General features: G+C 43.6%; 1 protein-coding gene across 9 annotated transcripts in view; it reads left to right on the top strand.

Annotated features, from left to right (window-relative positions):
- AMOTL1 (angiomotin like 1) overlaps window positions 1-25007 on the top strand; it is a 165460-nt gene extending 140453 nt beyond the window's left edge. For 7 of the 9 annotated variants that reach the window (XM_090030460.1, XM_090030432.1, XM_090030483.1 and 4 more), the window contains 6 exons: window positions 637-786; window positions 10274-10464; window positions 12199-12324; window positions 17396-17622; window positions 19239-19511; window positions 20421-25007. In XM_090030460.1, coding sequence (XP_089886586.1) covers window positions 637-786; window positions 10274-10464; window positions 12199-12324; window positions 17396-17622; window positions 19239-19511; window positions 20421-20527 — 1074 coding nt within the window. In that variant the 3' untranslated portion in view covers window positions 20528-25007. The remainder of the gene's footprint in view (window positions 1-636; window positions 787-10273; window positions 10465-12198; window positions 12325-17395; window positions 17623-19238; window positions 19512-20420) is intronic. The other 2 variants (XM_090030441.1, XM_090030455.1) reach the window with 2 other exon arrangements.
- Window positions 25008-27645: the final 2638 nt, after the last annotated feature.

The following is a 27645-nucleotide window of genomic DNA, read 5'->3' as shown; positions in this document are numbered from 1 at the left end:
GTTGATGTGTACAAGATACAAAAACAATCCCTTAGTAGCAAAGAACACATCTGGATCAATCTCCTGCCCTTAAAATGAAATCACAAAAATGCACTGAGAAAAAGGCCCCATCTACTTTTCATGTTAGCAGTTTTTAAGCCATGGTGGAATTGGATCCCACTTTGGTGGCTAGGTCTACTTAGGTACCTAGTTTGGAGAATAGGATCTGACCCATAAATTTCAGGGTCTATTAAGGATCATCATGTCTAAAATCCTGTGTACCACAAACCATTTCTCTACCAATGAGCCCAATAACTTGTCTTCAGACAGGCATCCAGGCTGAATTTGAAGACTTCTAGAGTTGGAGAGTCCACTAGTTTCCTTGATAATTTGTTAATCACCCTCAGCAGTGAAAATTGGAGTCTAATACACAGTCTGACTTTGTCTGGTTTCAGCTTCTAGACATTGGTTTGTGTTATGCCTTTCCCTGCTAAAGCAGGGTATGGGGTATTTTTCCCTGTGAGGTTCTAGAGTCATTGAAAGTCACACTTACATTTATCATTTGCCAGCCATGGGTGCAGTTCACATTGGCTGATTTGGTCTCTTTTTTTGTTTTACTGCCAATTACCCTGTGCTTCCAATAAACTTTTCCCCAAGCTGCGCAAGAAGCAAGCCTACGTGGAAAAGGTTGAGAAGCTGCAGCAGGCTCTAACCCAGCTGCAGGCAGCATGTGAGAAACGGGAGCAGATGGAGCGGCGATTGCGCACACGCCTGGAGAGGGAGCTTGATTCGCTGAGAATGCAGCAGGTAAGAGACGAGTCTTGAGCCATAGACCTGGGATCATATACCCAGGCCTGCCTTCCACCCTTTGGTGCCCTCCACCCTTTGCTATGTCACTGAAAACAACAGTGATTTTTTTTTATTTGTCGATGTTTCATGTACATGAATAGACCATAGACTTTACATGTTCGTGAGCTACTCTCCTACCACCAGTAAAAATGGTAGCGTGAATACTGCACTAGTTTCATAGTTGGTCAGGTGGGAAGGGACCTGAGCAGATCGTCAAGTCTGACCCCTGCCATGGGCAGGAAAGAGTACTGGGGTCAAACGACCGTGGCAAGGTGTTCATCCAGCCTTCTCTTAAAGACCCCCAGGGTAGGAGCCAGCACCACTCTGCTTGGAAGTTGGTTCCAGACCCTAGCTGCCCTGACCGTGAAGTAGCACCTCCTGATATCTAGCCTGAATCTACCCTCTGCCATCTTGTGACCGTTATTTCTAGTCACTCCTGGCGGTGCTCGGAGGAACAGGGACTCCCTGAATGCCTGCTGGTCCCCTCTGACTAGTTTGTAAATGGCCCCCTCAGCCTTCTCTTGTGGAGGCTGAACAGGTTCAGGTCCCTGAGCCTCTTCTCGTAGGGCCTGCCGTGCTGACTCCTGATCATGCGAGTGGCCCTCCTCTGGACCCTCTCCATGTTGTCCACATCCCTTGTGAAGTGCAGCGCCCACAACTGGATGCAGTACTCTAGCTGTGGCCTGACCAGTGCCGCATAGAGAGGGAGGATCATCTCCTTGGACCTGCTTGAGATGTATCTGTGGATACATGACAAGGTATGGTTGGCCTTCCTGACTGCATCCCCACACTGCCGGCCTGTGTTCATTTTGGCATCAATAGTGACTCCAAGATCCTTTTCTGCCACTGCACTGATGAGAAGGGAGTTCCCCAGCCTGTAGGAATGGTGCTGGTTCTTTCTTCCCAGGTGCAGCACCTTGCACTCGTCAGTGTTGAAACCCGTCCTGTTCTCATCCGCCCACCCCTGTAGCCTGTGTAGGTCCGATTGCAGCCTATTCCTCCCTTCTAGCTTGCCCACTTCTCCCCACATCTTAGTGTCATCTGCGAATTTGAACAGGGTGCTTTTTACCTTCTTGTCCAGGTCACTGATGAAGATGTTGAACAGTGCGGGCCCGAGGACCGAGCCCTGGGGGACCCCACTGCCCACATCCCTCCAGGTCGAAAATGACCTGGCCCTCTAGTCAACTAGTGAGTGAGAGAGGTCTTTTCACATAGCCACATGGTGTACAGATGCCAAGGGGGAAGGGGCACTATAGTTAGGAGGCAGTATTTTGTGGGAAGACTTTGATGTTGCCATTCATTAGGAATGCCAGTATAGGAGCAGGTGCTTGTGGTGAGATAGTGCACATAACCACAAGGTCTCTGCACAATTTGCCTTTATTTTATCTGCTAAGAGTTACTTCCCTTCTCTCAGCAAATAGAGAAACTATCCTGTAATGCTGAATTAAGGGTGTTTCCAAATCAACAGTTATTTCTCCAATCCCAGCTGTTTTCATTAACCAATACACCCCTTTTCCCATCTGTTTGATGTAATAGTTGCGGGGCTGGACACAGACATGGGCGAACTGGGCAGCTGCCCAGGGCCTAGACAGAAAGGGGGCCCAAAAATGGTAATTTTTTCCTGTTGTCCAATAATTATTATCATTATCTCTGGCAAAGGGGGGCCTGATGCTAAAAGTTAAGCCAGGGCCACCAGGAGTCTAGGTATGGTGCTGAATGGTTGCAAGAGTTTCTCTGTGATGTGGCCCTTGCCTCACTTGACTTGCAACTGAACTGGACTCATGCAGTGCCCTTCATGTGGGGCTATCTGTGGAAGCCACTTGGAAACCAGTCCACAGCAAAGGTAGTAGTAGCCAGGATGTTTAGTGCATTTTCCAAAGAATGCAGTTACTCTTGTACTGCAAGAGTTGCCTGGACTTTCTCTTTTTCGTTAGATCCAACTCACGTTGATTTCCCTAGATCTGGGGTTGTCAACCGGGGGCATGTGTACCCCTGGGGGTACTTGGGACGGTCCTAGGGAGTACATGTGGCAGTGCAGGGAGGCAGCGCATGGTGGTGGTGCGGAGTGGTGAATGCTGGTGGCAGTTGCACACTGCTTCCCCGCCCCCACTCCACTGTCATTCACCACTCCATGCCGCACACCGCCATGCGCCACCAGCTTTGTGTTTGGCTGGCCTGGAACCCCTCCCCCCCGCAAAACTGGAAGGGGGTACTCTGGGAGGGTACCCACCAGAGGAGGTAGACTCCTTAAAAAGGTTGAAAACTTGCTGGGAAATTGGCTTTGTGGTCAGACCCAGAGGGTGGTAATTGATGGCAGTCACTCATCATGGTGTCCTGTGACCAGTGGGGTCCCCCAAGGCTCTGTCCTTGGACCCATATTGTTCAACATCTTCATTAACGATGTGGATACTGGAGTCAGAAGCGGACTGGCTAAGTTCGCCGATGGCACCAAACTCTGGGGCAAAGCATCCACACCTGAAGACAGGAGGGTGATCCAGGATGACCTGGACAGGCTCAGCAAATGGGTGGATGAGAACCTGATGGTGTTTAACACTGAAAAATGCAAGGTTCTCCACCTTGGGAGGAAAAACCTGCAGCATCCTTCTAGGCTCAGCAGTGCTACGCTGGTTAGCACTACAGAAGAAAGGAACTTGGGGGTCATCATTGACCACAGATGAACATGAGCCTGCAACGTGATGCTGCGGCTAGTAAAGCGACCAAAACGCTGGCTTGCATCCATAGATGCTTCTCAATCAAATCCCGGGACGTCATTCTCCCCTTGTACTCGGCCTTGGTGAGGCCGCAGCTGGAGTACTGCATCCAGTTTTGGGCTCCACAATTCAAAAAGGTTGTGGAGAAGCTTGAGAGAGTCCAGAGAAGAGCCACGTGCATGATCGGAGGTCAGGAAACAGACCTTGTGATGACGGGCTGAGAGCCATGGGGCTCTTTAGCCTGGAAAAGCGCAGGCTCAGGGGTGATCTGATGGCCACCTATAAGTTTATCAGGGGTGACCACCAGTATCTGGGGGAATGTTTATTCACCAGAGCTCCCCAAGAGATGATGAGGTCGAACGGTCATAAACTACTGTGAGACCATTTCAGGCTGGACATAAGGAAGAATTTCTTTATTGTCTGAGCCCCCAAGGTCTGGAACAGCCTGCCATCAGAAGTGGTTCAAGCACCTACGTTGAACACCTTCAAGAGAAATTTGGATGCTTGTTTTGCTGGGATCCTATGACCCCAGCTGACTTCCCGCCTTTTGGGCAGGGGGCTGGACTCGATGATCTCCCAAGGTCCCTTCCAGCCCTGATGTCTATGAAATCTATGAAAACCTCTGCCCTAGATATCTGCAGGCTGCATTCAGAGGGACCTTTGGTTGAGGCCTCCTTATTGAGAGGTCCATAAGGTACTTAAGGCTAGATAGTGAAGTGCTGAGTGACAGCCTGTGCTGACCAAGTCTGTGGTGTGGAAGTACTCACACAACGCTCGCTAAACTCCCATTGCCCTGACCCAGCTTATTCCTGGCTTATGAAGCCTCTTCTGTGGTTGCTAAATATAACAAACAGTTTCTAACTAAATGGATAGCCAAATTGATGTCAGTGCATTCTGGAGAACTGTCACATGCTTAAGACTTATTTTTTTACCAGTTACTCTAAAGGGTTTGTTGACTCCCTGCAGCATCATCAAAACACCTGCATTATGGCTGTGTGCAGCACTGAAGTAGAATCCTGGATGCTTAATATACATGACTAGACACAGGGGCAAATGGCATCTTTAATTTTATTTTGCGATTGGGCAGTCAGTTTCATTCCTATCAAAGGTCACCTTGCTGTGGGTGTCAGGTTCTTGCTATTTTGGATTCATCTCTTCATTTAGACAATGCCTTCCTAAATTGCTGGTTTTTACTAGGAGATTGGCTGGTTGGTTTGTTATTTTATTTATTTTATTGTTATTGGTTTATTATTTTTACCGTGCCATTGCTTGATGCTGCTTGGCTTGCTTGGCTTATTCAAGCCCATGCAAAAGCACTGCTTCCAACACAACTGTTGGAACCAAAAGCTTGGATTTGCCATCTGTGCTGTGTCTGAAGGGGCCAGTATACTCTGCAAAATTTCTTTTCAAAAACCATCTGTTGCACCAGAAGTGCTGAGGGCTTGAGGAGAAAACATTGTTTGTACATGTGTGTCCAAGCAAATGTAAAGGATACAGCCAAGGACCGGGCCCTTAATGTCAGTATGCTTTTATTAAGAAGAGGCAAGGTACAGAAGGATGCTCAGACATTCTCTAGTGTAAGACAGGGTGGCATTTGGTCCACATGAATACTGGCACCAGTACAAAATATTTTACATGATTGCAAAGAGCCACTTTCTCCTGTCACCCTGGGATATTATTCAAACATAGGTTAGATCCAAAATTGGACAGGGATGGGGATAGATTGTACATGGGTCTATAAATGTCCTTAGATTCTGAGGTTTTTTTGACAGTCTTGTGCCTTTGTGCTTAAGTGTATGGTTGGAGGCTTAGTTTAACTATATTAACAGTGCAGTTACTCTTCTAGGTAAGCAACTGTCTTTCCCCCTTTTACCATGTATTTGTTGCTGAATTTTGTCAGGTGTTATTTCAGGTAAAGAGGAGTTTATGAAAAAGAGGAACATGAAGAGTTAGTTGAGAGAATTTGTAGCTAGCAGCCAGTACATATGACTTTGGGCTGCAGATGGTCACCAGATGTATACACTAGTACATTAAACCACCACTTAGAGAAACTTCTGAATGGTGTAAAAAGACACATAAAGCATGACACATAGCTTTAACTCTTAGAAAATTAACACATTTCCCCTTGAGAAACTCTGGCTTCCATAGCCCTTCTTTAATTAGGAGCTGTTACCCCTGTAGTGAATGAGTACACTGGTATGTGGTGTTTATCTTGTGACTTCAGAATAAAAGATCTTATTCTGCTTGCAGTTACATAGGTGTAAATTGGGAGTAACACCATTAATGGTAGAAAGTTTATTTATTTATTTATGTACAGTACCCAAAAGCTTGTCCAACAGCTCTTTCAGCTATACAGTTGGTCCAAAAAAGATATTGCAAAACAATCCTTGCCCCTTGGACATTTTCTGAGCTATCATAACTACAACACTAGCATATATATTTGATTTATATGCTGTCCTTCCCAGCAAAGATTCAGGGCAGCTTATAGGAAGAGAATATTATAATTTAAAAGGGAACTAGTTTAGAGGGTATCTGGTGATATTCTATCTCAACTGAGTTGCCCAAATAGGTCTAACAGCATTCCTGTCAGTCCACAGCCTCTGCCATCATATTGAGCTGTAGGTGTCAATTTATCTCCTGGTTCTGGCACAAGCCATGCACCTACTGGGAGTCCATGTCCATCTCTCATTGGCTTACCATCTCCAGACAAATGTCCAGGCTCAGAAGACCAGTCAGGTCTTAAAACACTGTCTCCATCACTACCTGAATTTTCACAGAATAACTGATTCTCTTTCCTAAAGTTCACACAATTTGCATACAATAGCTCCAAGCATATCTCAAACAGACAGAGCCCATTCTTTGCGAACTATGGGTTCTACCCCCAGGTTGCATCCTGACTTACCTACAAACTCCAACAGCCCCACAGCTACAGAATGGGCATACCACATTCATAAAATCCAGGAGGAAGTAATGCAATACCTGGATAAGACAAAAGAGGCCTGTAAGTGACAGGCAGGCCAGCACTGACAGCCACAGCCTGCCTGTTTTGTGGGACAAAGTCTGGTTGTCAACCAAACATGTCCACACTGACACATGGAAATTAGACCACCACTTCCTCAGCCCCTTCCACACAACCTGCCAAATCAATCTGGTAGTCTTCATACTACAACTCCAGACACTGAAGATACATGCACCTGGTATACACCTGGTGTACACCCTATCACTATTTAGACTCCATATAGAGGATTCTTCCCCTCCACCAGTTCCTGTAACAATCCAGGGATGGGAGGAGTACCTGGTCTGTGAGATTTTAGACTCAGTAGAGATGAGGAAAGTTGCACTACTTAATAGATTGGGAGGGATACAGGCCTGCAGACCACACATGGGAATGACCTGAAAACATCCATGAACCCAACTTGGTGAAAAAAATTCCATGGCCTCAAACCTAGGGCCTCAGCCTAGCTGACATTGCTGCTCATCTCAGCCTGTTGCCTCATAGTTGATCATCCAGACTGGTCATGGTCAGCCTGAAGCCCTCAGCGGGACCTAACTCTCTCCTCTCTCTCCCTCTCACTGAAGTGGCTGTCTAGAGTCAGCTGACCCTCCACTTCTCATATATAAACCCCAGAGCAGGAACAGAAAGTGTCTGAGCAAAAGGGCTGTACCTAACCCATGATTGCTCTGATGGTCCCTCCAGCTTGTTCTCTGCTTGATCTTTCAGCTCTCTGACCTGGCTCATGGTAACCTCCATCTACTCCTCTAGTGCTCTTGATTTGGCATGCTTTCAGACTCTACTCTCTGATTGAACTCCCAGCAATCTGACCTGGTTTATCCCCAGACTCTTCTCACCTATCCTGATCCTGACAGGTTCCTGACCCTGAGTGACTCTAGACCTGGACACCCATGCCACAGTTTGACAGCTTCCAAAAGATGTCCAGGCTTGGGTACTAGCAGGCCTCAAGGGAGGGATTTCCAGAACTGGGGGGCAACTGCTGAAAATGACCTTCCATGCATTTTTGCCAAGCGGGCTTGGCATATTGATGATACTTGCAGGAGATTGCTTGTGGAAGACCTTAAGGATTGTGATGGGACATAAGAAAGGAAGCAGTCCCTTAGGAACATAGGACCCAAACTAGGGCTGCACTGATAAAGATTTTTGGGGCCGATACTGATAGCCAATTTTTAAGGAGGCATGATCTGCATTAGGGGTGTGAGCTGGCTGCAGCTGCAGGCTGGGGACGGGGCTGTGCTGGCCTCTTCCCAGCAGGTGCTGGGCCAGGCTGTGTTTGGGGCGTACAGCAACAGTGTTGAGAGGGGGACTATGGCGAGGCTGCAGCCACCCAAAAATTCACCTCCCATAGGTGCATGCTCCACCCTGAGCACAGCCCAGCTTAGCCCACTCCAAGAAGAATCCGGCACAGCACTAGCCCTAGCCCACAGCTGCAGCCCACCTGCAGCCCGCACGCAGATCTGGGGCACACGCCCCCTGCCCCCCATGCCCTCCTGGGATGTGTGCAGTGGCCTCTCCTTCCCCGCACCCTCCAGACAAGCTGCGGCTCTGTCCCATGCTCCACTGCACCCCGGCTGGGCAATGCCTTCCCCAGCCCATGCCCCAGCCTCACTCCCTACCTCACCACAGGAGCCTTGATCTAAAGCACGGCACCTTAGCAACATCACCATACAGCAGTGTGTAGATGGACCCAAGGTCTTTTAACTTCTGGTCCTGTGCATTCTCGTCCCTGTTTTGCATAAGCAGTGTGTCATTTTCTCATCCACAGTGTTCAGAAAGATTTGAAAGGAAACCGTATTTGTTTTGCTTGTCCAGAGGTCAGACATTTCAAAAGATAACGCTAAATGAGACCTTGTCTAGGTAAACAAACTGATCAGTGTGTTATCCATTATGTGAAAAGACTGCTTTATTCACACTGATTTTTTTTGTTTCTACAATTTAGTATTTATTTAAGTGTCATTGTTGTGCTCCATGCTGTAGAAGTCAGGTTTGGTCTGTAAATTTGTACACAGACAGAAAGTCTGAATCTCTTACTTAAGGAGCCGGTGGTGATGTGCATATATTTACATTCATGACCCTTAATAGCTTACCAATTGCAGCTTTATTTTAGCATACTATGTCCCTTTGCTTCTTTTTTGGCATTTTTCTTTTTTCTGTTTCCTAGATAACCTTCTTAGGGACATGGAAGAAGCAAGGATTTTTGTGGGTGATACTTATACCAAATACTGTCCCTACACAATAGAAGAGTGATAAAATATCTCAAAAGAGGTGTCTTTTATGAGAACTGTCATATTTTCCTACCAAATGCTAGGTGTGGAATATGCCACAGAGCTCGTGCAGCCCATGGTGAACAGCTGGTGTCCTAGTTAGCATCATGGGATCATAGAAAGCAGTGATGGAAGGGAACTTGTCTGAAGGGACAGAAGAATAGAAAAGGAAGGTAGTGAGAGGAAGTCTGAGCAGTGCCCTCCAGAACCCCGTCCAGTGTGTGCAGCATGCATGCAGTGTGGGGCATGCTGGAATGGTTACCCGCCCATGCACTGATATGGGCTGTAGGCAGTAGATATACTGCCCCTGCCAGTCTATCCCAGAATCTCATTGTGTGTTCAGCAATCCATGAATCAGGAAGGTGTGTGATCACAGCTTATGTCAACTCATTTTACAGTCTTGTGAAGCACATGCCTCTTTATGGGTAGGTGGCAGAAATGCAAGCTCTGCCAGCCCATTTCACTACCACATGAACTTTTAATATACCATGTTCAACAGTAGGACTGGCATTTGTAACCTGGGGATTACAGTGGACAATAAGCTGAATGTGAGCCAACAGTGTGCCCTTGTTGTAAAGAAGGTTAAAAGCATCCTGGGCTGCATTGGTAGGTGTGTTGCCAGCAGGTCAAGGGAAGTGATTCTTCCTCTCTCTTCTGTACTGTTGAGGCCACATCTGGAGTACTGTGTCCAGAAAGGATATGGACAAATTGGAGAGAGTCCAGTGGAGGGCAGTGAAAATGATTAGGGTCCTGGGGCGCATGCCTGCTAAGGAGAGGCTGAGGGAACTGGGCTTATTTACTCTGGAGAAGCGAAGACTGAGGGATTTAATAGCAGCCTTCAGCTGTCTGAAGGGGGCTCCAAAGTGGATGGAGGTTCAATATTAGGAAAACTCTCACGAGGAGGGTAGTGAAGCACTGAAACAGGCTCCCCAGAGAGGTTGTGGAATTTCCATCCTTGGAGGTTTTTAAGACTTGGCTAGACAAAGCCATGGCTGGGGTAATCTCATTGGGAATGGCCCTGCTTTGAGCAGGGGGTTAGATTAGATAACCTCCTGAGGTCCCTTCCAACCCTCATTTTCTGTGATTCTGTTTCCCCACCTTCTGAGTGTGGACACCAGCTCTGCCAGCCTCGTTCAGTGCTCAGAAACTTTGTGAGGACCCTTAGCTAGATGTTTTACACTCTCCAGCTATAGCACTTGTATCACTTTCTTAACAAAAAACATGCTTGCACAATGCTGTTGAGTTTAGTTACAGATCCTAGAGCCATTTTTCCTTGTGGGCAATAACTCTTAGGTCTGACAAGTAGCAAGTTCTTTGAAAGTTTTAGGACCCTTAGTGGATATTGATGCATGGAGGATCCTGGGTAGTTTGGTAGAAGATTTTGCTGGAAAGATTCCTGCAGCTCTTAAGTTGGGATGGAGTGAGACTCCATCATTGTTTTTTTTTCCCTCTTTCAGAAACATGGGAACTACCAGCCAGCCAGCCTGCCAGAGCATAATGCCCCAGCACTGATGGAGCTGGTTCGGGAAAAGGAGGAGAGGATTCTGGCTCTGGAAGCTGACATGACTAAATGGGAGCAGAAGTATCTGGAGGAAAGCACAATCCGGCACTTTGCCATGAATGCTGCAGCCACAGCTACGACAGAGAGGTGAGGTACCATTGGTTTAGGCAGTTGACAACATGCTTAGTCAAATGAAGTTATGAATAATAACAAGGAATCAGTGTTTGCCTAAGGCTAAACACTGCTTATACTAATCAGGAAAATAATTCCTTCAATGGCAATGGGACTGCTCAGTGGAGTAAGGCCACCAGAAGCGTCCTTTAATGAACACAGGATTTGCCGTTCTGGCTCAGGATCAGTAGTCCATCAAGCCAGTGACTAGCATCCAGCAGTGGCCTATAAATGGTGCTTCTAAGGAAGGCATCTTAATACACCTGATTATATGTTGCTGAGGGAAAGAAAGTGTTCATCCAAGTATTCTGCTGTCGGGAACAAACTTCCCTTCATGTACAGCTAAATTCTACAAGTAGTTCACTCAGACACAGGCATTGTAATATACCCAAGGGATGAGTGCATTGACTGTGGGCTTGCATAACACCCACAACTTTCTTTGACTCAGTTACACTTGGGAGTGCCCTGGGAACATGGTTTGTAAACTTTCTGTGCAACAGCTATTACAAAGCATCATCACTGTTGGCCGACATGTGCTGGAATCTGTATCATACTTAAAAGGACTTTTTCAGGTGTTTTACATTCTAGATGTAGCTTTTGCATTATAAAAAATATAAAACAACAGAAAAACAAAATCAGGATTTGCAAAATCTAACAGATTTTTTTCATGATTTTTTACACTAAAACCTCAATTATATGTTCATATATTTTGTCTTGAACAGATTCCCCTGCAGTGTTTGAAATCCAGGTGCAATAGAGTTGTTCTAGTGTAGGGTTGTCCAACTGGTGGTCCCCAAGAGGTTATTGCGTGACCTGCGGACTCCCACCCAGCTGCCACTCTCTCCATTGCTCCTGCTACTGGGCAGGACGGGATAGTGGGAGGGAGCTTTGTGAGCTCGTTGCCTGCACAGGGTGAGGGGCTTATGCTGCCCACATAAGTGCAAGCAGAGGGCTTGAGGGGGGCTCATGCTACTGGCATGACAGTGCAGGGAGGAGCTTGCGCTACTTGCATGGTGTAGGGGGCTGTGCTGGCCCTGTGGTGGCAGTCCAAGGAAGCCCATGCAGCATGCAGCCTTTGGACACTGAAGTTGAACACTCCTGTTCTAGTGCATGACAAATAGAGAGCAAAGCAGACTTCAAACAGAAAGCAAAGCTGACCTGTTCTGCTTCAGTGCCCAGCAATGATATGCAAGAAGTAAATAACAAAATTGTCTGAAAGCAAATTAGATACAGGATAGATAATTCTCCTGGTTTTCTGCCAATTCTCTGACTGTGCCATTGATTTCAAAGGAAATCTTGGGCTTCCAAGGCTAATGTATTAATGCATTATTTTATTTAATGTATCAGGCCTGGCCTTCAACATAAGCAGTGAACCACTAAAACTAATGGAGTTATGCTATTTTAGAGTGACCGAGGATCTTGCCCATCATTTTTATCTTGACAGTGTCCTTTCCTTATTCATTGTGGAACATGACATTTCTCTTCCAGTTTGTTTTTCCTTTTTTTTTTCCTCCCCCCATAACTGAAAGGCTTGTTTCACTAGAATATTACATTCTCCAGTGATACCTGGTGTATCACAGATGTGCTACCTGCAAATTTCCTTTGTAATGGCAATGGTAAAATAATAGCTTGTCTGCCTGTTTGTATTGACACAAGCTTTTTGTTGAAGCAAGTGACACTAAGGGGCCTGGCTGTGTCTTGTATTGCTAGGGATACCTCAGTCATGAACCACTCACGGAATGGCAGCTACAGTGAGAGTTCCCTGGAGGTGCGGATATGGCAGGAGGAGGAGGAGATTGTGCAAGCCAACCGGCGGTGTCAGGACATGGAATACACGTAAAGGACAGCTGTTAAATACTTACTGGGGTGGGAGTTGTGCTGAGGCCTCCTCGTACAATCCCCAGCGTTCTTGCCATTTGGATTCCTGGATAAGCTGGGATACACCCGTTTAGCCCTTCACTTGGTAACTTTGACACCCCTGCTACATGTTACGTATATTATGCAATTTACTGGTTAAGTGCACAATAAATTTAGACCATCCCCATGTGCAAATTAAGACTGGCCACAGGTGCAAAGTAATTATCACACAATTAACTAGTTAATCATGCAGTCTGTTTAGACCAGCCACACATGAAAAATAATTATCACTCAGTAAGAATGACTACCCAGTTTTAAAAAATCCAACCAGCTACATAGTGCTTGAAAATTTATAATGGCTGTATAGCTGGTTTCTCACCAGATTTAATTTGAATGTGTAGCAGGGCCCTTAAAGGAAGGGCTTCTCTCCAATTGATTTTAGTTTCAGTCTCCAGCTTTTGAAAGCTAAAAAGAGATTAGATTAATTCTGCCTCCTCCCCTGCTTGGATTTAAACCTTCTATGTGCTACAGAGAGACCTTCCTACAAATAGATGTCTCCATCATTCTGAGTGAAAAGAGGCCGGTGTGTGAGGCTGCAAAATGCTTGTAGCACGTCAGTCAAACTTCTGCTTTTTAGAACAAGGCTGTACTAATAAATGCTGAATAGTCAACCCATCACCATATCATCTAAAATATGTGTATGTATATGTATCCAGTATCTACAGATCAGATAAATAGATAGCTATCTGGATTACATTTAATTTATTGTAGCATGTAGGTACATACCTTCCAAACCTAGCTCTAAAGCTGCATGCACGAAAAATTTCATATACAAGCATAAGTGACATGAAAAAACCCTGCTTATGTATGCCCAAGTAGGTAATTAAAAGTGCAACCATTCATTTGCCTATGCAATTTCCTGTTATGAATATGCAAATATATTTATGGTATTTTCAAATACCTGTTAGAGCTGGTCAGACATTTTAATCAGAACTATTTTTTTTATAAAATAGATATTTATTTGATAACATCCCATGATTTTTCCCTAGGATTTCACTGAAAAACATGTTGAAAAGAAAAAAAATCTGCTTTATGATTTTAAATTTTGGATTAAAGCCCAACAGGATAAATCCATACAGGATTAATACAAAAAAAAAATTCCAATTTCTGTGGAAAATCAATACATGCATTTGTTACCAGTTTGACTGTACAAATCTGTCACACACGTGGAATCTCAAGGAATTTATTGGGAAGTTCCTACAGGAGAACAAGTTGATCAGGAACAGCTAGCATGGATTCACCAGGAGCAAGTCATGCCTGACCACAACCTGATTTCCTTTTATGATAAGGTGGCTCTATGGGTGATGGGAGAGTAGTGGATTTGATATACCTTGACTTTAGCAAGGCTTTTGACACTGTCCCTCACAGCATTTTCATGAACAAGCTATGGAATTGCAGACTGGATGAAAGTACTATAAGGTGGATATATACCTGGTTATGGCTCAACGAGTAGCCGTAAATGGCTCAACATCTAGTTGGAAGCTGGAGTCCCCCAGGGGTCTATCTTGGGTTCAGTATCGTCTGATATCTGCATTAACTATGTAAACGATGGAACTGAGTTCACACTTGGCAATTTTGCACACAACACAACACCAAGTTGGGTGCAGTTGCAGACACTGGAATGTAGGGCTAGGATCCAGAGTGACCTAGATAGACTGGAAAAGTTGTTGGCAATCAACCAAGATTTGGCAAGGACAAGTGCAAAGTCCTCCACTTGGGACAGAATAATTGCATGCACAAATACAGATTGAGGAATGACTGGCTAGGTTGCAATGCTGCAAAAAAAGACGGGGGTTACAGTAGACCATAAGCTAAATAAAAGCCAACAGTGTGCTTTTGCTGCAAAAAAAAAAAAGAAAAAAAAAAAGGCCAACAGCATACTGGTATTCAGTACAAGTGAGGTCACACCTGCAGTCCTGTATCCAGCTTTGGACCCCACACTTCAAGAAGGATGGGGACAGTTTGGAAAGAGTCCAGTACAAAGCAACAAAAATGATTAGGGACCTGGGAGGCAAGATTTATTAGGAAAGGCTGAAAGAACTAAGTTTATTTTTTTGAGAGAAGAGAAGACTGAGGAAGGATTTGAGAGTGTAAGAGTGATGTTGTAGTCATGATCCAAAAATTATTTTACAGGTAAGAATTTCTTAGGGTCATATATTTTATTGACCAACTATGTAGTTGGGATAAAGTTAGACAAGCTTTCAAATGCAAGACATTCTTTGTCAGGTCTCTGATCATAGGAAGTCAAGCACAGCATAGTCAAAAACAGAAGGTAAGGGCTGAGAGAAAGTCTCAGGGGTAGCAGACACATGATTAGCAAAAGAAAGGAAGCTGATTACTGGGAGGTAATGGCCTATCAAAAGGAAAAAGGATCATTCTCACTTTTCTTCTCACCTTTGTGGGGAAAGAATTCAGGCATTGTTTAAAATATAATGTTCAAGAAGCCCAATATCCATGTAGTACTTGGTTCTTAGCATCCAACCAGCTTAAGAATTTTGTTCCCAAGTTCACTTTTAAGGATATTGGGTAGCTTTCGCTTGAGCAGGGGAATAGTGAGGTTAGAGAGGGAGTGTTTGTTCTTTGAGAAAGTGCTCCTAATGTTTTGTATATGTCTTCATTTTTTATATTTTTCCTGTGAGAGTTCATACCGGTGGGAAGTGGCTACTCCTCATGTTCCTCATGTAGTTGCCATGAGTACACTTTATGCACTAAATCAAGTATATTACATTTTGGGAAAGGCATGTGTAGGAATCATGGATACTGATGGTTTCTTTACGGGGGGAGTTGATAGTAGTGGTAGTGGAGATGTGATGACAGGTTACAGGAATAAAGGTTGTAGGCGTGTTGGTCTACGGATACAAGCAGTCAGTGTGCTAGAGCTTACAAATCAAGAATTTTTTTCCAACTGTCTGGTTGGACTAATAAAAGATATTGCCTTTAACACACTGACTGATGACAGGTTAAGCATTTCTTGCCAAGGCAAGGCTGGGTTCCACTTGATGTATGTTGGATAGTGGAGACTGCTTCTGATGAAGAGTTAGGCAAAGTTAGGGGGATGTTTGAAAGCCAAGAGCAGAGGGGTTGGAAATATTTCTCTCCAGGTCTGAACTTTGTTGAGTATGGGGTGTAATTGTTTGGTGATTCTTCTGGATTAGTTCCAGTATGGGGTGGTAGGTCACCACCAGGGGTGAACAGGGGGGTTTCTTTTTATATTGTACCAAGTTACTGCAGGGTATTTGGATAGCTCTTTCAAATGTACAGTCTGTCTCACTACTGGGGTTGTATAAAGGCACATTTTAGGTTGGTGAGGTGGGCATCACAAGTATTCTCTTCTGAGCCAGTGCACTGATATCTGAGGACCTGGCTACACATAACAGCCTTTTGATGTGCCTGGGATGATTGCTGGTCTTGTAGACATAGGTATGGTGGTCTGTAGGCTTTCTAATAGTAGTTTGTAGGGTTCTGTCCCACATATGGATTGTAGGATCTAGAAAGTTGATGTTAACATAGAAGTATTCCAAATGATCATGCAGTTTTCTAGAAATTTTTCTTCCAGGTGGCTTATGAAGAAGTTGCCGTATTTGAGGGGCCCAGCCATCTTTGTGTCCATAGCTCTGCACATGACTTGGAGGAAGTGACAATTGTTAAAAATAAAGTTTTGATAACAGTCTTTAAATACCTGAAGGGTGATTACACAGAGGATGGAGATGGGATCTTTTCTATGGCTGTAAGGGACAGGACTAGGAGCAATGGCCTCAAGCTTCAGCAAGAAATTTAAGTTGGAGATAAGGATTCTGACAATGAGGGTGGTCAAGCATTGGGACAGGCTATATAGAGAAGAATTCCTCTCCTTGGCAGTTTCCAAAAGCAGGTTGAACAGACACATGGCTGGGATGGTTTAGTCAGAGGTGCTCCTGCCTTGAGCAGAGGACTGGACAAGATGACCTTGTGTGGTCCCTTCCAGCCCTACTTTCCTATGATCCTGTTCTTATATGCATGCACACATGTACAGAAGATCTGATCCTATTTCCACTGACATGATGGGAGTTTTGAAACTACCTTCATTTAAAGATGGATAAGGATTTTATGCTGCCAGGGCAAATTAGGCACTTGATTTTGAAAATTCTGACCTTAAAAGTTTCTACCTCCCATCATGTGCTTATGTAGTATTTACATGTCATTTCAATTTTAAATACCCCAAAATCCTGCTGTTGTATTTGATTAAGTTCTGCCCAGCACCATTTTCATTAGAATGATTTTTTTTTTGTTTGTAGGGTCAAACTTTTTCAGTTTGATTCTCCATCCCATCGTTCCTCCAGCCCGTTCTCAGATAATTTGATTCTTTCTAGTTTCAGGGTCTGTAGTGGAATGCTGCTGTACACTTTGAAGCAAGAATTGTTGATTGTTTCCACACCATTTAACAGAAATTAAGGAGCAAACAAACTCACTGAATCTTTTCACCTATTTCAGTGGTAGTTGTTTTGGGCCTTAAGAGATTTCAGCAACACTGTTTACTTACTAAAATCTTTATGCCAAATGACTATAGGGTCAAATCCTAAGATCTTTACCAGGAACCAAACAAACTCTCCAATAGCACCTGCCAGAGTAAGCAACACAGGATTTGGCTTTTTAACATAGTGGAGCAACCATAATTGCTCATTTACTAATTTGAGTACCTTTAACAGTCCATGGCATATTCAGGCTATTGTTCAATTTATTCCTGCTAGTTTATTAAAGTCATATCAGTAGATCAGTTTAATTAGCATCTCAGTTTCATGTAGTTGCTAAGAAATAATGCTTAATTAGGTTCTGTCAATGTCCCACAAAAGAAATAGTGGAAGTTTTAGTGCTTGAGTTACTTAAAACTGGAGAGGACAAAGCAGCTAAGAATATGCTGCAGGGAACAATCTTGCAAAGACAAGGGGGAGGGAGTAGCTGGGATCTAGCTATTCTTTTCCATCTCTGTAAGCAAACCTTCATATTTTGGCAGGATAAAGAATCTCCATGCAAAAATCATTGAAAAAGATGCCATGATCAAGGTCCTTCAGCAGCGTTCACGAAAGGATCCTGGGAAAACTGACACTGCAAGCTTACGACCTGCTCGATCGGTCCCATCCATTGCTGCAGCAACAGGGGCACATTCCCGCCAGACCTCTCTCAGCAGCAACCAGATTGCTGAAGAGAAGAAGGAAGAGAAGACTTGGAAAGGTAGCATAGGTGAGCTGCAGTTTGAGCTAGATACTGGCAATGCAAATGCCTTCAGAGAAAGGAAGGATAACTTTCTGTCTGAATCAAGAAGTGGCTAGAATGATTGCACGTTGTCCTAGGCAATCCTTGTTGGATTAGTGTTCCCAGAAAAAGAACCCACGTTCTATTCCTGAGCTAAAATAAAGCCTTACTGGGCCATTTTGAAAAACTTGAGTTCATATTTCCTTACAGTTCATTAGCAAAAATCCTTCTCTGGCCAAAATGGGAATAAAAGAAAATGGCAGCTCTTGAAGCTGTGGAGAGTCAAATACAGCCTAAGCCACAGTGTTCCTGTATGCTCCTGTGTACCAGGAGAGCTATATCCTTTGGAGATTCACTGCTGCAGGCAAGCCAAAAGTATCTGCAGTCTTCATAGCAGTAAACATCTTGTCTGGCCTAGGAACATTTGGATTTAACTTAAACAAGACACGTTAGACAGGAGTTTGTAATGTGATGTGTCATCAAAAAAGGGAAAAGAGTGAATGCAGTTTTTTCAGCAAGCAAGCAAAACTGCAGGCCAGTGATATCCTCTCTCTATAGGGTATTGCTGAGGCAGCTAGATACAAGCAAACAAAGGGTTTGCAGGAGTGCTGTTATTCTGAAACAACTGTTTTATGAAAAAGGGTGAAAAAGAACTGAGTGGGTTCATCTTGGGGAAAGGTTTATATAATAGCGTAAACACCAACAAAGAAGAAAAACAGCAATGAAACAAGATACAGTGAGGGGTAATGTGTTCAAAACCAGGGCCTGGTGCCGTCCTTGTCATGTAGGGGAAGGGAGGAATGTATATGGAGATAAGCTGGGAAAGTGAAAGACTGAGATTAGCACCTTCATTCTCCTTCCCTCCCTGGTAGCTCAGTCAGGTTGCCTCAATCTCTACTCTGCAGGGCTTCAGGGAAAGGAAAGAGGGAGCCTGTAGCAGCTGCTGTAGGTGGTATACTGCACTTTTAACTGATCGGTTATGCTCATTAGGAAACCACAGGGAGAAGAGGAAGGTGGAAACACTATAGGGTTTGTAGGGAGGAGGGAAGGAGCACACATCTGAGGACAGATTTGGGCACATAAACAAGTCAGCACAGGGCAAAGTGCTTTACCAGGTGTCCACAGCTCTGCAAAACCTATCCATTTCTGCTTCCTTTCTATGTTAAATGAAAGCTGACTTACCATCTTTTACTTGGGACCTTGTCTTGCGTAATTTGTTTGTATGCTCGTTCCTTAAGCTTGTGCAGTCTCCAAGCTGCTGAGCACTGAGGTGCATCTCTCACTATTCCTGACCCCTCTCCCCCACTCGAACATTTTTTTGTATGGACTCCAGAAAAATCACTCTGCAAGCTGAATAAAATGAAAATCTTTCTTGTGGTGAGAGCTAGGAGGCAGTCTCTGAGGGACATTTTAAGAACAGTTTTTGTAGCTGGATAGTGGACAACAATTTGATGGAGATACGGTATTTAAAACTAGCCTGGATAAAGCCACCAATCAGAGTTCCTGGGGAAACTGTCTTGTCTGGAGAAGAGGATTTGCTGGGGAATGGAGCAGGTCTTTTCCATTCCTGATTTTACTGATATAATTGTCCTTGTGTCTTTTAGGGTTGCTTTTAGGGAAGGATCATCATGACCATTCATCAGTCCCAGCGATGCCACCTCCCCTTCCCTCTCTGTCATGTGCAACTGCATCATTACCGGTGAGCGCCTCCCATGCTAAAACAGGAAGCAAAGACAGCAGCACTCAGACGGACAAAAGCTCAGAGCTTTTTTGGCCAAACACGGCCTCTTTCCCAGGCAGGGGAAGGTTAAGCACCACCCCGTCCAACAGTCCTGCCCTGAGGCACACCGGGGCCAAGGGCACTGGAGAAAAAGTGGGTAAGTGATGCCAATCTTCATGATATAGGTAGTGTGTAGACACTATGGAGACTACAGCTACATACTATTTGAAAGCGAGATTATAAGGAAAGCTGTAGGTAAGCAGACACCTAATAGATATAAATGTCTGATGGTTATTACACTGACAGAGAGAGATTAGACCAACTCACATGCTTTGGTTTTTTCAGACTTTACTTTTCAGGATTTAAATTTCATAAGGCTCCACTAAATTGTTGAAATGTCAGGAAATATAATTATTTATGCTGCCAAAAATACTATAAGGATTCACACATTGAAAATATTGAAAGTGAGTTCATATATTTAAGCAAATGTTTTTTGGAGAATTGTCCCAGTTCAAACCATTTTAAACATCAGGGACATTACCACGGCATGCAGAGTATTCAGAATCAGCTTCTTCCAAAAATATGCTTAAACCCTTCCTTGATGGAAATTCAGTGTGCCACTGAAAACCTCCTATGTTGAAAGAAGTTGCAAAAGAAAGGGATTATGTTTCCAGATTGCAAAACTGCAGCATTAAAACAGGAATTCTGTCCAGAGGGCATAAGTGGCTGGCGGCTTGTTCCACTCTAACACACAAGCAAAAGCAGATCTCGCTCTTGTTAGCTTAGCAGGGCTGATTTTGGCCTTCAGATGTACAGTGAAAGAGGTAAGGATTTTTGTGAATGACATCTTTCTTTGGATCAACTGCATGGTGCATCCAATAAAAGATATCACAAACAAAAATCCTTGTCTTGTGCCTATTTCTTTGGACTATCATGGCTACAATATCACTTCAACATTACCACAGATAGTGAATATTTTTTCCCTCCACACAGATTTTGGATTAGGTTTAGAAAATGTTTTGGTGCATCTGAGATCAAGTTTTGCTTTCTTTCATCCCTATCACAGAGAACACCCCCAGCCATGGGAAGCCACTTGATAACAAAACCCGAGTAAGCAGTTTGATCAACAAGCCTGAGTTTCCTGACACAGATATGATGGAAGTCCTTATCTGAGGAGAGAGAACTTCCTTAGCACTTGTTCAAGTCAAAGGAGGCCATTGTGCAAATCTTAAAACTAGGTATACGAGTTTGAAAAAAGATGAAGAAAGTTTGGATCTGGAAGGAGCCTAGAGTTTGGAGTGATTTTGACTTGGAACCAGAGAGGGAGAAAAGAGTTGTGAACATGGGATTGTGGGTAATGAAAATGAACATGAAGGGCTGGGATATTCTAACAACAAAAGAGCACTGGTTGTGAAATGTGGATCGAGAATGAGAAGGTGAAAGAAAAAGGAAACTGCATTTTCTAATGTAAAGAACAAGTATCTTTAATATTTATAGTGGATGCATACACGATGTTCCAGATGCTGTTCTGTTTTACTGTTTAGCTACAGCAAAGACTGAGGGTGAAATCCTGGCTCTGTAAAAGTCAGTGGGAGTCTGTGAATTGTCCAGCAGAAGTTTACACTCTTCTGAGACTTAGTCATTATCCAAAATTGTTCACCAAATAGTCATAGTGAATAAATCCTTGAGTGTAGATCATGCACTACCCAGCTATTATCAGTATTTGTTTCAAGCCATGTCGGTTTATTTTGATTGGACATACAGGTCATGTGTTTATTTCCTCAGTGTAAGTCTTGGGATCAGGTTTACAGTGCAATCCTTTGTGTTTTTTAAATTCAAGACTTGCCTAAAACGCTCTCTTGCCAAGAGCAGTCCTTCGCTAGAATTTTCTTGCAGGTGAGGATTAAAGAGGCACAAATTCCAGCAGAGCAATCTGTAGTACTCCTACGAGAAATGTTTCTTAAAAAAAATGAGGAGAGCTCACTCAGCTGTAACACACACACATTCACTGTGTTTAGCAGCAAATGATATGAAAAGTGCTAGAAGCTTTTACTCAGGATGTAGTTGGAGTCAGTGGCTGCACAGAATGTGGACTAGTTAGCATCGAGTGCATGGCAGGTAGCAACAAGAGACCCTGCCAATTATATTCTCTTGAGATAAGCTTATAGCTCATTAAAGTAATACTTCAATACATGGCAATATCTGTCTAAACTGCTCCAGCTTGTTGTACTGTCAGTGGAGAAAATTTGATTTGCCAGGTGTACCCAGATGTAAGGGAGGGTGAATTTGAACATGTAACAGGGTGAAATTTAGCTAATGGTTACTAGGAACAGGAGGAGAGTATAGTTGAGAGGAAAATACCACGATTATGAACTGGTTTTGCATTGATTCTGATGGAGTTAATCTGTTTGCTGATGAGATCAAAATCAAGCTTCTAATATGTATGAAATAACAACAACAGATGAATCAAAATGTTTGGGATAAGAAATGCTACATTTCCCCTCTGTTAGATATTGGTGTGTAGGAATGGACGGCCAGATTGAGGTTCCTAACTCTCAGTGAAATCATTGATGGTCTCCACCCACAAGCCGGTGTAAGAATTGATTCTCATGACTGCATACACAGTTCATTTTGTTGCCTTGTTTTCTACAGCACCTGATTGTAGTCCTGTCTCACTCAAGCACTTGTTATTTGTGAATCAGGATTAGGGGACTGGCCTTGAACGTTAATCCCAACACACATACATGTTTAACGTTACATAATTCATCAGCTGAGTGTTCTTCAGGTATTGTGATTGGCATATTTCAGTGTTGTGGATGTGTATATTTACACATGCATAAAAGTTAATGGATGTTGCCTGTCCTAATTTTTGTTCGTAGATGGTGTCACACATTGCTGTTCAGCGGTGCCAGTAATAGACCTAGGCCCACTTGAGCCCTTAAAATAAATCTTAGATGGGACTAACATGGCACAAGCACTATATAAAGGGGTCTCAAGACTGCTTTCTTCACAGGATTGAATTTCATCCTATGTGATTCTTCTAGCACTTATTCAAATACAAGTTTTCTGTGGAACAAGGCTCTGTATGCAGAGCTCCTCAATGGCAGGCTATTGCTATGCTGGAATTCATCTTTCAGTCAGGTTGATTGCTTAAGGAAAGGTCACAAGCAATTTTGTTTAATACGAAAAATGGGCTTTTTCTTTTTCCGTTCAATCAGAGCTGGATGTTTTTTGCTCAAAATGAAAACAAGAAAATTACATTTGGGCCAAACTTTGCAAGAGTCTCCCCAAAACAAATAGCATCTTAACCATAGTGACCATTTTTCAGCCCACTCCCATTATTGGAGAGGTTCGCATGGCTAAGCCTACCATGTGGAACTGAAAGTGTAGACCCTTTCTGTGCTGCCTTGGCTTAGCCACTGTCTTGTCCTGTTTCCTGGGGCAAGTCAGTTAATTTCTCCTGATCCCTTTCACTACCATTTTGCACCATTTTTACCTTGGTGTTTATCTTGGTGGTATTTCACTGACCTTAGATGGAAGCAATGCACTGTGGAATCAGTCTCCTTCATGTGGCTGCTTTTCAACCTGCAAAATAGAAATGGTGATGCTTTCCTACCTGGCAGGGGTTTTTAAAACCCTGACATCTCCCCATTTTTCACTTGGAAGAAACAGAAACCACCCAGGGTCTGGCCCTGCATTCCTGGAGTGCCACCAACTCTTGTTTGAGTTAGTGGGAGCCTGGAGCACTTCAGGCATGTAAGACTGGGCCCCAAAAGTTGAACTGATTATTTTCTGCTGGGCTGCTGTCTCTTTCTCTACTTGTTTTTTCCCCAAGATAGAACCTTTCTCATTTTAAATGCATCTTTCTTGTGTGTGAGTTGCTGAGCAGTTCAGACACACAACTTATCAGTTCGGAGCTACCAGTTGCATGCAGTTTTGCTTTGTATTGTTGAAGCTGATGGGTAGATATTCCTCTTCAGGATTTTGTTGACTCTTCCCCAACTTTCTGGCTACTTTACCCCACTGACACTAGAAATGATGTGGCATTGAAAAGGGGGTGATAGTGCTTTCAAGGGAAGCAGCACAAAGCAGGGAAAGATTTGCAGGTACCTATTTGGGGTCATTTGTGTCATTAGAGCTGGCCCCAAAGTCACATTGGGCCCTTCTTGTAGACATAGAAACAGCTCTTGATACTCTCAAAAAACTGCAACCACTTTACACTCTGCTTCCATTGAAAACAGAAGATATTGTGATTACAAGGTATGCAGGTGCCAAAGCCAGCCCTGCATTTCATACAACATGGAATAGTGCATAGCAAAGAGACCCTTTTCCTGAACAGAACTAGTTTGTTAAACCTATGCACTTATTTTTGTCTGTACATAGTAGTCGTCACGTGTCAGTGTCTCCCTTTTTCTGATTTTTTGCACTTGTTAGACAAAGACCTAGTTGATAGGTTATTCAGTAAACAGAAATCTGTGTATGTTTTAAGTATTGGAAGCTTTGTCTTGCCAAACAGAATGTGTAAACCTTTTGAAGACTTTATGCAGCTTAATATATGCATTGTAAAATAATTTTATTTTTCCTCTCTCTGTTAATTTAAAGTCTCTGCGTTCAATGTGCAGCCTCAATGTGGCAACAAATAAGTGCTGGTATTTAACATGCTCCTGATTTTGGTGTTTCACTCACATCAGTTATCCTTTTGCAAGTACAGAGTTGCCCCGTTAAGAGGAAGACAAGTAAAGCAAAGGAATGAAGATAAAACCAACCATGACAAATGTTTCACTTAATGGATTTTATCCAAGGAATGCTTTCTAGTCCTTTGGTCTGCTGAGTATTTTATTGCTAGCTGTACTATTTCTTTTCAGAACAAACTATTTAATAAATGCTGTACATGTATATAACTAGTCGTCCAGCAAAACCAGCGTTCTGTTAACATGCATGATGTTGATGTTGATGCTTTCACACAGTTACTATATTCCTTAGTGGTGCAGCTTTCTCCTCTAGGTCAGTTAAAAAACAGCTCTCCTTCTCCCTCTCTATACATCACTCCCTCCAGTTTCAAGTACCCAAAATTGTGTTTACAGTTGATACTACCCAAGATTATTTGTTTGTATACACCTCCCCCCAACCACCCCTATTTATTACAGACCTCTGATGTAGACAGATTTAGGTAGCTGAACTGAACGTAGAGGGACATTCTTAATGGTTTTGTTGAACTTGATTCATTTTTATTTTGGTGCAAAGGGGGAGCAATGGATCTTTACCCTGAGTTAGATCACTAGTGGACTTTATGTAAAGTACTGCTGTTGGTAAGTCAGTTCACCTAACCTCAGCCAACCAGTGCAATGATGTTGCTACTGTCAATCACAACTGTTTGATTTGTATTGTGTTTTGTGAAATTGTGCTGTAGCCATTCCAGGTGACATCAGTAACTGGTTGTAAAATATTGTCATTTTTTATTGTGGTCAGTTGTATAGAATGGTTGGTGTACAGTGTTGTACAGCTGGAGGTTTATTTGTACATATGTGGGGAAATGAAGAACATTGTGTCGCCCACAGCAAATATTGATATTGTTGGTCAGCCAAAGATTTTCTTATTCTTTGCTGCTTAAACCTGTGCCTTAATATTGTATATAATAAATGTATAAAATGTTTCTTTTCTTGTCTCTTCCAGCGTGCAGTGTATTAGCATTCTGAGGAAAACGTCATCTGTGGGTTTTTAAATGATTCTCCAATTTTTGCAGGCCAGCTGTAAATAATGATCCAGATCCATCTTCTCTTTCAGTAACCCTGTATTATTGATCTTGTTGCAAATTCACAATGAGGACAAGTGGGAAGGAAGTTGGTTTCCCCCTTGAAAGACCAGGACAAGACAAACCTCCTGTGCACAGCAAACTCTTTCGGAGATTGGCCAGTGCAGCCAAGAGCAAACACAAGAAAATGAAGAGAATCTAACTGTGTCCCTACAGACACATGGACCCGGATCAGAGAGAATCCATCTCTTTTGTCTATGTGGAAGCCGTTCGCAAAGAGAAGCAAACAAGATGCTTTGGCTCAGATCTTCTAAACTGTTCAGGCACCTGATTCTCATTAAGGTCCTTAATCCCAGTGATTTCAGACCTTTTTGGAGCTGGGGCTTCTTTTCTCAATGGATTAAAATAAGCCCTGATTCAGCTTCTTTTGGAGAGGGTGGCAAAACTCCCCCTGGCTTCACCTGTTCAGGAGCTGGGGCATAGGCGACACATAGGAGGCACAGGGGGGCACATGCCCCCCCACCGACAGGGCCATCCCCACCACCAGTGACATCTGCGGATGCTTGCCAGCTCCCGTCCTGCCGTTGACACTGCTGGCAGGATCTGCAGGAGCTTGCCAGCTCTACTGCCGACGCTACTGGCAGCTTCTGCAGGTGTCCCCCCCAGACTCAGGAGGCACCAGTCGCCCATGAGTTGAGGCTGTATGAACTAGTGTAACAATATCTTCTCTAAGGAGATCACAGTCTAACTCTGCATGGTTATATGGACTTTGAGAGTACTCAGCACTTCCTAGGAGCAGACCCCTTGGAAGAAGTTTGTTAGTTCACTTGTTTATTTATTTAACAGAAGGTAAGGCCAGGAGGAAGGGGAGCTTCCAGGAGCATCTGGCACTTAGTAGCTGAGATTTGCCCAGCAGACTCTCACATGCTCCTGAATAAGTCTATTAGAAAATTCCTGAACTGACTCCAGAGAAGCTCCGTATATGCAAGGTATGAAAACCACTTAGGGCATCTCACCGTCTGCCTGCCACATTCTTGACTGGCTGTCCTGCACCTGTTCAAAGTAACCCTGGAATTAGCATGTGTCAGCAGACACACAGGGATGTCACTGATTCCAGGGCAGATTGCATCTCTCACACACGACGCAGCCGACTCATGCCCCATACAGTAAGCACAAGCTTCAGCGCTGAGCTGGTTTCACCTATCTTAGGTCTGTCTTGAATGCGGAGCAGCTGTATATATTTTTAGTGCATGTGGGCATTGCCAGCAACGAAAAATAAGGTAACATCTTGGCCTTTGGAAGAATGTGGCTTGTCACTTTGGAAAAAAGCTGGACTCTGGATTTTGGACTTAACTTTGCAGCTTGAGATCATGGTAAGAAATGAACTGGGCCAGACAAAAAACAATAGGAGACTGAAATCAGCACAGGAAGCTGTGTCAAAAAAATTGTCCAGCTAGAAACCACAGAGGACTTTATCACATGTTGGAACAGTGCTCCTGCTTTGGCATTTCAGGAATACCAACTGAGCTTGAGAAGCTCCTACATCATGCCCAGACTCTGAAGGGTTAAATGCATTGCATAAACATCCTATCACTGACAGCAATGCACACAAATGAACTAGCAAACAGGTTTTCAGTGTTTAAAATCCCTGATTGCTGCATTTTCCCAGTGATACTGTTTAGAGGATTTTTCTCCTTTTCTGTACAAACAGGGGAATGGATTAGAGGATCCAAGACAGGATTGATTTGCACCTAAGAGACTAACTAAATTAGAGATGTATATAGCATGAGCTTTCATGAGCTTGGATTCACAAAAGCTTATACTAAAAACATCTCTGATTGAATTAGTCTGGAAGGTGCATATCCAGCCTCCTTCCTGCCTCACTTCAGACTAATGCAGCTAACTACATCTTTGATCTTACAGGATAGTCCTGTAAGGCTATCAAAATAGTCTTACAGGACTATTTTTTAACAGTCATCCCAACTATGAAAAAATTATGAGTCAAGTCCCACACAAAATCATGCAGTCAGCTTACAAATTCTGAGAATTTTCAGAGTGAATACATTTGCAGTTCTAATTGCCTTCTGATTTCTTATCCTTTCTCAGCTCCAGGTTTCTTAAAGGATCAAACTTTTTTTTTAAGGAAAGCTGAGATTTTTCATTTATTGCCATGACTTCAGGAATAGGTGTTGTAAGAGAGACCCTGACCATCAAGATTCATGCTGATAGCAGAGGCCTTGAAAACACTACTAGACATATGCTAAGATTGAGATGTCACCTGTGACCACCCTTCAGCTTGAGGAGGGTGGGGAAGGTGATCCCCATAGGCCCTATTGCTGCTTCTTCGTTAACCTTTCAAAATGTTACTGGGTAAGTGGACACCTTAGGCATTTAGACACGTGCTCTGGGAGTGTGTGTGGAGGGGGATGCATTGCTTTAATTAGAGTGGCTCTGAGAGCCACTGTAGTTAAAGCACCTGGAGCAGCTCATGTATCAGCATCCCTGCACTTAAAAATGGTGGCGAGGATGCCTTATCTAA

Source organism: Crocodylus siamensis, chromosome 1, assembly GCF_052110815.1.
Source record: "Crocodylus siamensis isolate JL-2025a chromosome 1, ASM5211081v1, whole genome shotgun sequence".
Classification (NCBI taxonomy): domain Eukaryota; kingdom Metazoa; phylum Chordata; order Crocodylia; family Crocodylidae; genus Crocodylus; species Crocodylus siamensis.
This window is presented reverse-complemented; position numbering and strand designations above follow the sequence as displayed.